The following is a 15,766-nucleotide window of genomic DNA, read 5'->3' on the forward strand; positions in this document are numbered from 1 at the left end:
TATGTCTATTTTTGTATGTGATATGAGTATGAGATTAAAAATACTGATATCAATATAGAGAAGGGTGGCCAGAACAAATTTTAGCAGAACAAATTCTGGAAATCTCACTGTTACGACAACACTCTGGGATGCTGAACACAACTGTTACTCACAAATACAGTAAACAGTTCGAGCACGTAACTCCCGAGTTAAATCGTGATCTTTAAAAGGTGTTGGTGGACTTTTTTCCCCACTTTGGACAATAATAGGCTGGGTGTTTCCCCCTGCTTCCAGTCTTAATGCTAAGCTAGGCTAACCATGATGTGACTGCAGCTCTGTCTTGAATACACTGACGTGAGATCGCTATCAATCTAAACTATTCCTTTAAAATATACCTTTTAAATTTAATTAAAATCAAAACAGGAAAAAAAATGTATTAAATGAATGTATAGTTTAGCTACGGTTGCATTTAAAATCAGGCTTTTAAAAATCTAATTCATTGTTTTTCCTGGGGTCCACATTGGTGTCTTACACGTTTCCTATTTTTATAGTACTTTAAATTACTTTTACATGTTATATAAATAAACTTGCCTTGTCTACTTTTTAGTACACATTCCAAGCTTCGATAATCTTGTTTTTGCTGACTGTTGCTGCAGTGATGTACAGTACAAGTGTACTACAGGTGCCTTTGACACTGCTGGGTGTAGTTAGAAGTGGTAACAAGTCGAGAGGTTTGAAACTTTCAACCACAAATGCACGGTGTTGTATTACTCTCTAAGTCATATAGGAGAAATTAATCTATGTGGAGACACAGTTTAAATGTGCCATTGCTGCAAAACTAAATGAATATGTAAAGGCGCATAGATTGAAGTAAATTAATCTAAACAGTGTCACTGAGTGCTGCACTGCTGAGAAAGATGTAGATCTACCTCAGTCAATAACACTCATAGTGTAATGAGATAAACAAATTAAAAGCACGGTTTTTAATTCCCACACATTCTCTGAGACAATTAAAATCTTAAGATTATTTACTCAAAATGCCCCAAGGTCAAGTTTAACTCAAATTCAGCATTCAGATTCTGTCGATAAAAGCAGATGATTTGCAGCTCTGTAAGCATTCTGTATAATTTGTTGTAGACAGGACTTGAAAAAAATATTCCTAGGAAATCGATGACCAAATTATACTGTATAATGTATGTATTTGTTTTCCTTAAAAAACTGGAGAGAGGTAATAATTGTGGCAGTAAGACTTCAATTAAATAAAAAATCCCCACAGTGCTAAGTGCCCTTATGTAAAATTAAATGTAATGCAGCCAGAGGCCTAAAAAACTGACACTGGTGAAGTTTAAACAGTTTTAAACTACAACCTCTTTGAGGAGCTTAGTTGGTGTTTGACTCAAAGTCAAGTTAAGTCCTTAAAGTATGTTTTTAACTTCCAAAATGTCACACAGCTTGTGTCGACGTTCAATACATCTAATCAATAAGAAGTTAAGTTTGATTCTATCAGTGGGACAAGTCATTATTTAATGATTTATTTAATGATCAACCTGGCTCTTGGTGGCGAGATGAGAAATGTAAATTTAGCCAACATAGTGATATCAGTACTACTAAGTAAGAGCTTGATTTGGACAAGGTTGATTGGGATCAACACAGTTCAAATAGAATCAGAGGCTCGTGGGCTCAAACCCGTGATTTGTGAGCTGTGACAGACTTAATCAATTTGACTCAATTACTGTCTTGCCTGAAGAGATAATGTTGTTCATTGCTATTCCCTGCTGCAACAGTGCATTTTTCATCTTTTCCTTCACAGTGTTCTCGAAAAAACTTCTTTATCTTGAGACAAAGCTGCTGTATTTTCTTTATGATAATGATTATAGGACATGTAACAAATAGCAGTGAGATACACGCTACGGGCAATAAAAGGGCACAAGATCACATCCGCAGAGCAATTGGCTAGTCAAATTGCAAAACTGACGCTGATTCAAACAAGAGTGACTTTGATTATACTGTTATAATGAAAAGCCTCTAAACTGATTATTTGGTAAATGAGCACTCACTTATCAATTCTTGTAGTACAATTTGTCCCTACGGTGTATCACACTGCCAGATATTTTAGCAAACTCTCACATGGATGAAAATGTACCTGGATTTGTTCAAATGGGACTTCGAAGCTAAAGGACTCATTGTAATAAGGGTTGAGGGTGTTCTTCTTGATTGTCGTCTTCTTCTTCTTCAGCCTCTTGCCGTTTTGCATCAGGTGGATCTTCACGTATGGATCTGCAAAGAAATAAACATTTTTTTTCACCTTTTTTGACAAAGATTTAAATACATTCTTATTGATCTTCATTCATTTGCTTATCCTTGAAACCTGCATTAATAGATTTTTATGACCTGAACAAGCTCCTTTGAGATGGTATCCCTTTAGTTAGTCGATATGGAAAAACAGTTGCATCAAGCAGATTGTTAGGTACAAAATAACAGCATTCATTTGAATATTAATCATTTTTCTCTTTTTTTAGATACGTTTTTTTGGCATTTTTGCCTTTATTGGACAATTGATAGTCGAAAGGCAGACAGCAAACAAAGTGAAAGATACAGGTAAGACATGCAAAAACGGTCCCCAGACAGAGTCGAATCAGGGACGTTGCATCCATGTGGCATCTGCTGTAACCATTCATCACAAGATGATATTGATGAGAGCAGTGAGAGTGACCTAAAACACTAAAGTTGCAGGTTGTAAACCAAAAAAACAATGAGCAGAGAGATGGTCAAACACATTCTAGAGCTGACGGGGGATCAGCAGAGTCTTTCGATCCATTGATAATAAAATATTAATGATTATAAAAGCTTTAAACAAACTTTCAAACCTCTAGTAGTGACATCAGTAGACTAATATCAAAGCAAGAATTAGGTTTGATTATTATGAAACATGACCATGAGAGTGCTGTGCGATCCCAGTACCACGAGGGGTTTTAAAAGGGAAATACTTGTCATTATTACTTAGCTGTTGTTTCAGAACCATGGACAGTGCTGTTTTTTGTGTGTAGGGGGTGCTTGTGCTTCATGCAAAAATATTTTTTAATAAAAGCTTGCCTGTTTACTCATAGTTCAGCTCACATTAACATTCATATATCTTGTTTGCTTGGTAAGAAAACATGGTAGAGAACCAAGCCAACACTAGTAGCCCAGTAGCAGCAATGAGATCTCCAAGACCAAGCTAGCTAAACGCTGCTCTGGCGGTGAACTCCTTCCACAAAAAGCATGGTCAGAATGGGTCCATTGCTTAACAGTAGCCGTATGTTGTTGTTATTTAGCCTTTCTGAGTCTATGGTATGGTTAAATCAATACATTTTATTTTATGAAAAAAATCACCCCCTCAGTCACTTCATCCTGGTGTCGAACCTGGCCCTGTGCGTTTATATCACTCAGTTAACCTTCCTCATTCGAGAGCCTCATTTTCATCTGTCCGAATGCCATCTCAAGTGGAACCCAAGTGGTCTGCTCTGTCCGTCCTCATCCACTCTCTGGCAATCATGTAGAGTGTGTGTCTGAATACAGCACACCACCCATCGCTTTCGTTTATTACGCTACTCCTCCTGATTTGTTTACATTCTCCAAATTGGCCTCCCAACTAAATTTGAGGAGAGGACAGTCAGTGTCCTATTTTGGACACAGAGGGAAAACAGCAGCAGTCGTCTTCTCAAATTGGATAATAAATGCCATGTTTTTTGGCTTGTAATTGAGCTATTAAATGGATTGAGGCGACAATGTTAATTCGCACATGCAGGGAGAATTTAATTAGTCCAACATATAGGGAGTTCAAAATTGTAATAAGTTTCAGGGGCAGACAAAAAAGGATTTTGAGGATGAATAATGACTGAATGAGTAATGTGGTTCAAAGAAACCCTTCTTGTTCCCTCACTTCTTTTTTTCTTACCTAATACTGTTGCTGCAGTTTTTGGAACAGCAAGTATGAGTAAAGTCATCAATTATCATACAATCAAATACGTATGTTATGGAAGATAAATCAACATGATATGCATCTATTTATTATTACCCAGTTAGCACAAACTTGTTGAAGCTCCTGTAACCCATAAAAGGTATCACACACACAAAAGAGAACCACTGTGCCTAAGAGGTGAAACCAATCAGAAAATGTACATGCAATAATCTTACTATTTTTTAAATGTCATGTATCCACAAACATGGTTCTATAATCAGGGTAGTAATGCAGGAGAGGGAGAGAAGTATGCTGTATGTTTCCCCACATTTACAGTGACCAGGCTACAGTGTATATTAACACAGTGTCTGATTTCCTGCAATTTTATCAGCACCCCCTTAAACCATATTCACAAAGGATCTTATCTTACCACTAAGAGTCCTCTTAAATGGCTGTAAAAGTCATAGATAAGTTCCTCGATAGTTTCCTCTTACTGTAAGCTATACAAAGCAGCTGCGAAGGAACTGGGAAACTTCAAGCACTAAGAAAAGGTTGGATGATATCATGTTTCATGAATGAACATACTATATCTGCAAGGGACCAGACTGTGGCAGTGAATGTGAAGTAAAATATTACTACCATCTATAGATAACTCTATTAGATGATGCCTAAACTGATTGTAGTAAAGTTAATGTAGAAAACTTTCAAACATGTATTTTCCCAGAATAAATTATGGTTTCAGTAGTTACTTTCATTTAATTAAGAGATTGTTTTATAGGCAATTTTTTGAATTATTCCATTAAGGTCATATGAAGACTTAAAGGGAAGTACATGTTTAGGGGTCTCTGATATCGTCACTTAAATCAACATCGGATAGACACATGTTGGAAAACCTGTGTAACATAGATATGGGGGAAATAAAAATGCAGCAAAGCAACAGAAGCAAACAGCTTTTATTTTAAATGAACTAGATATGAAATAAAGTAACACTTAAAAAGCAGGTCGTAGTTCGCTGTGTGAAAAATGTCGAACAGATTGTTGAAAATTCTGGTTCCACATGTGGATAATGATGATTAATGATCTCTGATATTAGCTCACAATCACGAAGACTACAGACTATAGGGAAAAAATGAATGAATACCACTTTGTGTCATTTATCACTTAGGACAACTCACTGCTTGAGAAAGACAAAAACAAATAACCATAATAATCTCAGAGATGCTAATGAGGTATTCAGCCGCTTGAGGCTATCAATATCAACCCTAACTACTGAACCTCAGAGTTGTGCATCGGCACAAATAAGCAGTAAGACTTTAAATCAGAGCTTATAATTAATTGTTTAAACATTGCTTGCTCTGATAATCTGGATTTATCTCTGGATCCCATATGCATAAAGTCTTTATAATGCCTCAGGTTTTTTTACATGTGAGCTACACTGAAAAAACAAAAAATCTCTGTTTTGAAAGGGAACATGGTGAGATTTCCAGCAATGGCAAACACTGAACAAGCTTAGCTCCCTTAATCTTTTATCCAATTTAGGTGGATAAGGACCTGATTGCAGACTGGGGGGGCTCGTCCAGGACAGCTGACATGAATATAGAGAGAAAACCACACAAACAGAATAAGAGGAAAAAAGCAGCCGAATAAATAGATGACGGAGACATGAGTGAAGAGGTAACAGGCTCCTAATGGAGTGGTTGTCCATTATTACTCTCTCTGCTGAGAGGAGATGAGAGTGTTGGGATGATAGAAGCAGTGAATGAGGGTTGTGAGTGTGTTGTGTGACTTTGTGTAGGGAATGAATACGTCCAACAGGATCTAAATTAGGAACTTCTCCAGCCTCGTCTCACATGTTTCAAACAGCAGTGGGAGCCTTTTATACACTGATTGTATCCATTGAATCAGTATCATGTTCAAAATTGAACCCCTAAAGCTTGTGAGCTTAAAGTTTGTGACCAAAACTAATTTCTTACAACTTTTCAGTGTTATTTTGTGCTTTAAAATATTCTCCTTGCTTATTGCAGTGGTGTTTCTGTACTGAATTCCCAGAAATCACTTCCCCTCCTTTAAGGTTATCTCTACGAGTGAAGTTTCTGCTGGGATTTTTTTCATCTGTTTAGCCATGGGTGGCTGTGATTGCTCCTCAGAACTCCTCAGTTCTTTTTCTACTTATTCTTATTCCAAATGAACCTCTCGTAGGCAGACTTCTGTCTCGTCAAGCTCAGAGAAGTCTGGAGAAAGTCAAAAACAAAATCTGGGAGATGGTGTTGATACAGATGCATCTTCTGCAAAATATTTGCTAAGCCCCACTTTTTGCTAAACCTGCTACACCTTTTAAGATTTCCAAACTCGCCCTGCGCCTACAGTATATAAAGTTAGTGATTTTTTAAACAATGGGTCCTTGATTTCAGACAGACGTAGATAAAAGCAGCCTTATTATTTCTAGCTGGTGATTATTGATTCTTCAACCTTTCCTTGGCATATTTGTCAGCTTCGGCTAACAGTGACTCTATAAGTTGGTTCAAAATAGTATTCAGGCTTTCTCACATGAAATATAACAATAGTGGTAAAAATAAAACGTTATATAGCACAGTTTATACAATACACTTAACATAACATGAAAACACCCATAATAAGACAGATGCAGACAGATAGTAATGTTTCCATGTTTCCATCTGACTTGAATTTAAATGAGGATGTTATAAAAGGGTCTTAACTATGCATTTAAAGACTATACATGTGTTTTATATTGAGCTATAAGCCTGAGGCTAAAGCTACATGCCATCAGTTGATGATGTATAGGACAAGGAGCTGTATTGTTCTTGTATTGCAATGCAGAGCACGTGTGTTACAAAAAATGTAAGATGACTGTTTTGAAGAGGGTAACAGGGCTAATAGGCACCTGCTGGGGTCATTCTCTAAATACAATAAAGAGCAGAGCTGCTAATATTACCCTAAACTCTGATAGCATCCATCCAGGACCTATCATTGCATAAAGCTCCATAGGCCCATGTTAAAATGTCTGTAATATGTACAGCACAGGTCATGTATCCTCTTATATTAGTAACTGTGTATGCAAGATAACCCTTTCTCAGGCTGAAAGGGAGGAAAAAAGGAAACACACCTGTGGCGCCACATCACTGCTATCCAGACGCTCTTTATCTTTCTGGCCAGCAGATGAGAGTTTGGCATTATTGAGTTTTGGGAGGCTTGCCGTACCTCATATCCGGCCCATTTTACCGTCTCATCCCAGACGGATGTAATCTCTCCCATTTTATGGATGAATGGCAACGCTCCGAATGCAAGAGCGCTCCCCCACATGTGTGTACAGCACAGAGGCTCGCCGTCACCATCCTGAGGGTTACTCATCTGAGTCCTGGATCTCGGCCATGGTTTTATGAGGCGATGCCCTATCAGAGGTCTATACATTTCCCCCTGGAGACTAGAACCAGGTTTCTGGATAAGTGATGAGCTCTGAGCCAAATCAGCTGCAGTTAAGTAGAGCTACTACAGCTGTCTGATATTAATGTGGTTACTTACAGTTTGGAGCTGTGAATAAATGCCAGCTGTGAGTCATTTGGATTATTTGTGTGAGGGTAATGCCTGTCACAGTAGTTGAAGCTACAATATTATATTATGTGCACAGATTTTCAACACCAAACCGGGAATTTGAATCGTCCACAAACATTTCGGTGTTGGTCGAGTGTGGCTGCTGGCAGAGCTGGGCCAAATGAACACTGATACAAACAGGGTTAAATATAGCCTGGCTGTCATTTTAGCTTTCCTGCCATCATTTTGGATTTGTCATGGTGGGCGCACCCAGCGGTGACTGTCGGTTCAGTTTTACACACTCAGATCAGCGGTGAATCACAGGCATACGACACAAACACAAATGTTTAACATGAAACTCCTTGCAGAGGCACAAACCTCCATAAACCACCGTCACAAAAGTAAGCCAGGAATCTTTGTGATATCGTGTTACAGTCTCATTAGCACAAAATGAATCTTAATACAAATCTAAATGACATCTTTCTGTAACTCGTTCTTGTAATCATCACATCTTTCAAATTTGTAGAGATGAAAGAAAAATCTTAATACGTTCTTTATTCTGACAAATCTAATTTTGCATTCCCTGATAAGTTTCAAACCACTTGTTTAAATAATCTCTTGGATCAGTTTTCTGACTGACTGGGAGAAAACCTCTCAGTGCGACCAGCCAGCTGAACAAAACAAACAGACCCTTCAGCTGAGAGGCTTGATAGTGAGCGGGAGCATCGGGTCAGGGCAGTGCAGCTACTGCCGACACAGTGCAGTGTGTGCTTTAATAACCTCCCCCAGTGTGGGTCATTACCTGGTTATGTGCTGCTTCACAGCCCTCTGGGACATCTTCAGTGGTACAAAGAGCGTAGGACAAAACACCTTTTGCTGCCACTACCTCTATAAGCTTGCATGTCCCCATTCTGAGTCACTTCCAGACACTTGTGAGCTGCAGCAGTTCAGCAAGGTGGCAGTCAAGCACAGGTAAAGGTAGGCGCTGCACAAAGGCTGCACCATACCAGAGATACACTATAAAGTAGCATGACATACTTTTAAATGCACCATTTTAAACAGACAATTAGTACGATTTTTACTGCCCTAAGGTAACAAAATAATACGCAACATCTGTGGGAGGTTGAAAGAGTTGCTGACTCACGTTTGCCTTTGCCTGCTGCTGCAATTACTGGCTTTTAGAACTCACTTTGTAGTCTGTTTTGCAAAACTGTAAAATGCACCACCCACTGGAGTTTCAAGAAGCTTTTAAATCTGATTGCCTACAACTCCACAAAAAGGATATGCATGGTAAGCATACGTTGCCGTGGTACTGGTTGAAGCAGGAGTTACTTATCTGTAATGAGCTTTTATTTTGAGACGACAGCTAAAGAGCATGGTGCCCGGTGCATCACCGCACTTAAGTACTGTAGCAGCAATCCTGAGGAGCACTAAAAGTCAACTCTTCTCTCAAGACTATTATTTCATTTGTGTTTTTTTTGTAAGAGTTAGATTTGGATTTGGATGCTTCATGATGAGCCAATCAAAAGAATTATTTCTGATTATACATTGGTTAATGATAATACCCACATCTTTCTCTGTGAGCCATAATTAGGCACGGTAAACAGGATAACAATAGAGGAGAAGGCTGATCCCAGGCCATCAATTACTTGTCCTCCTCTTTAAGCTCTGGTTGAGCCGCCCTGTGGATGGAGGCTAATTATTGTTATTACAGACCTGCCCATTATTTCATCCATCTGCTACACTTTTAAATCCATTCTCGAAGCAGAAAAGCAGTTGCTACTAACAAAAATCAAAACTCAAACTGCAATTTGGAGTATATTCTGGTTGTATGTAATTAGAAAACATGCACTGTGCTATTACTGCATGCTAATAATTCACCCTGGAACCCACAGACCAGTGCACACAGATAAAACATGCTCCAATTAAATGTGACATAAAGTCCATGTAGTGTCGAGCTGTCTGGCTTCCCAGCTATTTCCTCTCTCTGTGTATGAGGGAAACCTGGCCTTCAAAGAGAACAGATTCACACCTTTTTCATACTGGCTCGTCGATGTGTCTGACAACTCAAAATGTTGATAATCAACGATGCAAATTGGGACAGGTGAGAGCTAATGCCAGTAGCATAAAATGGCAGCAGGGGAGAGCTTTTTTCTGCCAAATGGCTGCTCGCACTGGTCTGACAGATGAAAGGGAGCTCTGGAGCTTTTAATGTGCGGCGTGCTACTGTACTGCAGGATGTTTAGGCTTATATGGGGAGACTGGGCTGTCAGGCAGAAAGCAAGTGGACCCAGGTGTGTGGTAATTGCAGCAAAAAGAGTCGAGGCGGGAGGGAAGTGTACACTGGGGAATTTAAAATGAAACCACTGAAGAAAGTCAAAGGAGAGACAGGAGAGAGGGAAAGAGGGCAGCTTATCATTATTATTATATGATTTTGTATTTGTGTTTTTCTGTGTGTGCTTGTGGGGCTGATAGGATCAAATATTAGATATTGCCCGATCAATATATTGTCTAGCTCCAGATTGATGAGTATAAAGCAAAGTGTTCAATCTATCGCATAGTGTATAATATCGATTTCAGGGGTGAAACTGCAGCTAAAGACTACTACTGTACTTACTGTAGTCCATTAAATTACAAATAAAACTCTACTGTTAAAGCTCCCAAACTAACTTATTGTAACTACAGTACATCTTGCAGTAGCTACTTAACTGCAGGTATCTCATATGTACACGCTTATCTTGGCAGAACTTCGACTATTATGCACCTTTTAAATGGAATGACAAACTACATACAGTACAGATCTTAGAGCTTTATTATCTGATGTTTTTTTATGGCTCTTGTAACTGATTTCATTTATTCTTTGTTGATTGTGGCTGTCTGGTCTTAGTTGTGTTGTTTCTGTTTGTTGATTGTGTCCTTGTCTATTTATGAATGTTTCTTGTTCTCAGGTCTTTCTTGCAAAAAGAAATGTCAATCTTAATGAGACTACCTGATTAATATGGTTCAATAATTAAAAAACAAAAAAACAAATTGGTGAAAAATTCTCATTGCAAGTTCCTGGAGACAAAGGTATCATATTCAAATAGCTTCTTTTGTCCTGTAACAGTCCAAAAAAGCAAAATAATCAATTAGCAGCGATAAAAAATAAATAAAATAAAATGCAAAATTTGACCCAGGGTATGTTTAGCATTTTTGCTTAATGATAACTGACTCAACTAATCAATAAACAGACTAATTGTTTCAAGAGTAACTTTAGGATTTAATAATCAATACAAAAAGCTGTTTTCGAGCAGTTTTCAAGATCTAGTTCAAGATTAACCTTAACAAGCGTACTCTGTTACCATGACATCAGACCCGCAATTTCTACTTGACTGTATTGTGATAAATGTCGGCTATTGATCTTAATCCTACACAAGTGTATAGTTAGAGCCTCGCCACAGCAGGAATATGTTTCATTTCTTCTTCTTCGTCATTGCAGCTGAAAATATCGTCTTCATTAGTGTGTCTTCTACACAACATTACATCTGAACATTGCCATTTTCTTTCTACCAACAGTGATTTTTGAGGATGGGAACATCTGTTAAAGAACTGTTTTAATTTTTTTTTTGGGTAAAAACTCTGCCTCAGACATGTCATCTATTTTCCTTGACAAATACAATCTTGGCCAGTGATGATTATGGATTGTGAAAAAAGCTCGGAGTGTTGTTGGACAAGCAGTGTGAATGCTGCAGTGCATGTATAATTATAGACAAAGGGCCTGTCAAAAGGAAAGTCAGTGGGCACATATGCACACCCTTTCGATTCTCCTCACCTGACAAGCCTCCCACATCCATTTTCTTCAGGTTTTTGGCCTCGAGGACGACCACAGTCAGCTTGCCGGCGGTGGGAACATATCGCAGAGAGAAGCAGATATCGCCCAGCTTCTCTTGCTGTTGGAGAGACATTGCAGAGGTGAGAATAGTTTTAACAGCAACAACTAAATTCAGATTTACTGCATCACATGCGCACAGCAGATGCTCACTGAGAGGGTAGATGAGGAAAAAACAGATAGCTCGTAAATTCCCCTCCAAAGAACATTAGAAATTGTTCAGTCAACCAAATCTGGATCATTTTGCCTTTTTAATATATTGTTTATATGTCTCTGAGCTTCATAACAGAACAGTAAGAACAGCTTTTAATAATAAGATCTAACTGTACCCTGCAAGCACTAGCATGTATATATGAAATGTGATAGTTTGATAGTATTAAAAGTTACAGTACAGTACTCTGACACTGTTATATAAAGGTTAAAGTGCAGAGTTGTTTTCAATAATTAGTGTACAATTTGAATCAAGGTGCATACATGCATCAAATTTACATAATTGACTGAAACATGTTTTTGTAATCATGCATATATATCTATGTTTTCAACTTAGTCTGCAATATGCATTAAAATGTCAGCATACATAATTTAGTAATCATGTAAAAACAAATAAAAATCTCTATTTTGGAGGGAGCAATATTTGTTGAGTTTAATGAGCGGTACGTCATTTATTTTTCATGTAGTGCAGAAACGTCTCCATTGTTAATTTTAACAACTGATGGAGGGCTAGACGCGTGCATTTGCATCAATGTGATTCGATTTTGAGAGAAATAAATCTTACAAGAGACACAACTTAAGATATCATCGCTACTAAAATTGGTCTTTGACGATATGAGAGGTTGCAATCATCAGGAACATTAAAATTACTGCTTCGAGAAACTCTACAAGGGCATGTATAATATAAGCAGTGATTATGAGGAGGGGAAAAAGAAAAGAAATGCAGCTGTAGCAGGTTCATACTGGAAAATTGTTTCTTTTATGACTACTCCCCGAAGTCGGTTGATTAAATACAAGTAGTCATCAATCAATTTAATTGTATTTCATTTAAAGTGACTAGAAATATTACAAACAAGGCTCCCAGTAGCTCTTACTACAACCAATGATGATAATAATACAAAATCAACACTGTATGTTGCTAAAACATAGACTGTACCGTACTTTTAAAGTGTTTTCTGTAGTTTTACTATAATTTACACAGTCCTGGACACTTTAATGGGTGTATCATTAGAGCTGACCAAATGGAAAATTATTAAAGGGTTAGGGTTTAGGGGTTAGGGTTTAGGTCAACATTAAAGTGGAAAAAGGAACAAAAAAGAACAAGGAAAACATTTGAGTTACAAAACACATACATCAAATCTATAAAAAGCATATCAAATGTAATCACGCTGCATCTCTGAGTCATTGCTTCAGAGGCTTTGCATGTTTTCAATCTCTTACTAAAGGAATTGGTCTCTTGTTTGTGTTTGAACGCTCTCTAATATCAGCTCCCACTTTTGTTTGACACTCATCACTTCACCGGAAAAGTAGTCAGAGCAATCACTTCACTGGTTCACACAAATCACCATCACAACACGGCCTCATTATCATACGCTAAGCAGAGAGCCATTCATTTTCTTGCCACATCAAGACGAGAAGCGGACACAGTCAATAACTCTCTATCTCTCTCTCGGGTCGCACCTGTTTTTTACGTGGGGCCATTTTGAACAGAGATTATAAATCAGCGGCAAACCCAACCTCAATATCAACCCCTGTTATATTTCAGGAGTTTTTCATAAAGTTCCAATCAAGCTTTATTTCCACATTCAAATCATCGTCAGTGAGTTGGAAATGTTTTGTACTGTAAATGGAAGTGCCTGCACAGCCTCCACCTCCATTTAATGTATCACCCACTATCCTGAGTGCTAGTTACACTATAAAACCAGTGACTAAATACTCTTGTTTTGATGATGAGGGCCAGGTTTTAATCAACACAAATACATGCTCCCCTGCAGGCCAGCGGCAGAGAGAGAGAGAGAGAGAGAGAGAGAGAGAGAGAGAGAGAGAGAGAGAGAGAGAGAGAGGAGCAACAGTTAATTACACCTGTCGAGAGCAGTGACCAGGCCCTTTAATATTTCCCATGAACTGTAAAAGGCCAACCGCTGCCTTTTCAACTTAAAGGGCATTTCCTGAACTCACTACTTCATATTTGACCTTAAAAGTAAAGAGGATCGTGTCACCTGTGTGTATGTAGAGTATTAAATCTCGAATCATATTCATTCTTCTGGGTTTTTATTGAGCTTACTGCTAAAATATTTACACCTCGGCTCTTTCTATTTTTCTTTTTCTTTGGGTTGTTCAACTTTCAAGGTCCCATGAAATGGAATTTAGAGCGTTTTTAGCTTCTGTACTGTCACATATTTCCCATTGAAACTGAATATTTGGATTTAAATCGATCCTTCATGTTTGATTGGATTGCTAAAAAGTGAGCGGGGCTTTGAGTTTAGCTTGATATGGAGCTGCAGAGAGAAACGGAGCTACAGAGGACTGTTGGCTCCACACACACCTCCCTCACCTGTTGTTAGATCTTAGATCAGGAGGAGGACGAGGGAGGGATGAATGAATCAAACCTCAGCTGCATTGTTCTGGAAATGAAAAAGTTTTGCTCACTGATATTCAAACACACATCTCTTCCTGTCTTTCTCCATATTGTTCTGTTAGCTAAGCTAAGTGCAGTTTTTTTATGATCAGTGTGGCTTGATACTCGATCATATTTGATTGGATAAAATTTTGTAAATGCTTCTGAGTGCAGGCTGACAGGGATTTTGATGTAAAAATACTGTATGTGATATGATTTTTTGACATAATTTTGGCAAGAGACAATTGAACAATTAACACAGGGACACAGGATTAAAATGGGAAGAAGTATTTTTCATTTCGTGGGTTTTTTAAAAATGAGGCAACATTTACCTGAGATTACTTTGTCACAGGTAGCATTGTGAGTAGTTACAGCAAAGATGGATTTTCTTTCATTTGAATATCGAAGCAGTAAGGGTTTCCCCAAAGGAAATAGAAAATACAGAGAAAATGAAAAATAAACAATTTCCTCTAGTAGAAATATGCATTTCAGAGGGGTTTCTGAGTAGCCTGGGGGTTTAGGGAGCTGACTGTGAACCATTCATCTGATAGAAATTAAGGTTATTTCTCTTTCTCCTCATTTCCTGACAATTCCTAATAAAATCTTAAAATTGCCACACACAAAAAAGAAATATGTATTTTCTTCTTTCATATACTGTGTAATTATCTATTCACTATATGATTCAATGTGTTTTGGAATAATATTGTAGATGTCAGACTGTGGGGTGTTCATATAGAACAATTACCATAATTACTTTCTTAATTAATTCTCACTGTACCATATATTGATTTTACTTTTATACTGATCATGATGCTACGATCTCACAAAACATCTCACTTAAGAAAGACTTAATCTCAAGACTTAAAAAAGTAATTTGTTGGTATCAAATCTCTACTAATTGTTAGTGTGCTATGAATTCTTAGTACTTATTACCAAGATTTTGTATTGCTTTGCCTAGAAAAGAGATGGAGGGGAGGGCTGGTATATTTAAAAAGAATAAAATACAAGTATATCTTGAAAAAAAGTTTGTGTGTGATCATAAACTGCTTCTAATGTCTAATATAATGTTACAATGGCTTAGCTGCTCAGGAATGGAGTCCTTTTCACTTTGGCAGCTGTGATTTGCAGCTACTAAAACACACCATAATTTCTGCAAACCATCTAGCAGTTCATGTATTACGAAAAAGTTCTTGACAAATGGATCATATATTGTCACTTTAATGCATTCGCAATTACCGTTCAGTTGTCACATTGTGATTGGAGTGTTCAGTTAATAAAGAAACCGTTTCAGTACTAATGAAAAGTAGTAATTTCCATGATCTGCCTCTGCAGCTTCCTTCCACTCAGCTTGAACACAGCCAAGCATGGCTCCGGTGTCTCAAGCCTTGCGTAAAATTATCAGGTGCAGCTGTGTGACCAAACGCTTAGGAAAGTATAGCGATGGCCTTAAACTCACACAACACCACCAGCCGATCGACACCGCTATATAATTAACCTTTAAATCAAACCACCGTAATGCTAAAAATGAAGTTCCCAACACGTGCTATATGCCATGACATTTACCATGAAAATTGAATCTTTTGAACTGTTGCCTGGAAAGTCACACTCGTATTAATTGAAGGGGAAGTGTGGACATCTGATTAAGTGACATTTCAAGGAGAGATGGATTACATCAGCTGCGGCACCACGTTTGTGGTTCAAGCACAAATGGCTAGCCGAACACAGCAAAGTAATCATTGTGTTATCACTTATGCAAGCACCAATACAAGTAGTCTTATTACAGAAACAGCAGCTATACTACATGTACAAATCTGAGGCTTCA

The 15,766-nt window shown here is 37.9% G+C and overlaps 1 protein-coding gene across 1 annotated transcript in view; it reads right to left on the bottom strand.

The window, feature by feature from the left end:
• syt1a (synaptotagmin Ia) overlaps nt 1-15,766 on the bottom strand; it is a 43,989-nt gene that overhangs the window by 1,528 nt on the left and 26,695 nt on the right. The window contains exons 6-7 of the mRNA XM_062443782.1: nt 11,280-11,397; nt 2,123-2,256 (exon numbers count right to left, since the gene is read on the bottom strand). Of these exons, the coding sequence (XP_062299766.1) occupies nt 2,123-2,256; nt 11,280-11,397 (252 nt within the window). The remainder of the gene's footprint in view (nt 1-2,122; nt 2,257-11,279; nt 11,398-15,766) is intronic.

This window comes from Scomber scombrus, chromosome 22 (genome assembly GCF_963691925.1).
Source record: "Scomber scombrus chromosome 22, fScoSco1.1, whole genome shotgun sequence".
Classification (NCBI taxonomy): Eukaryota; Metazoa; Chordata; class Actinopteri; order Scombriformes; family Scombridae; genus Scomber; species Scomber scombrus.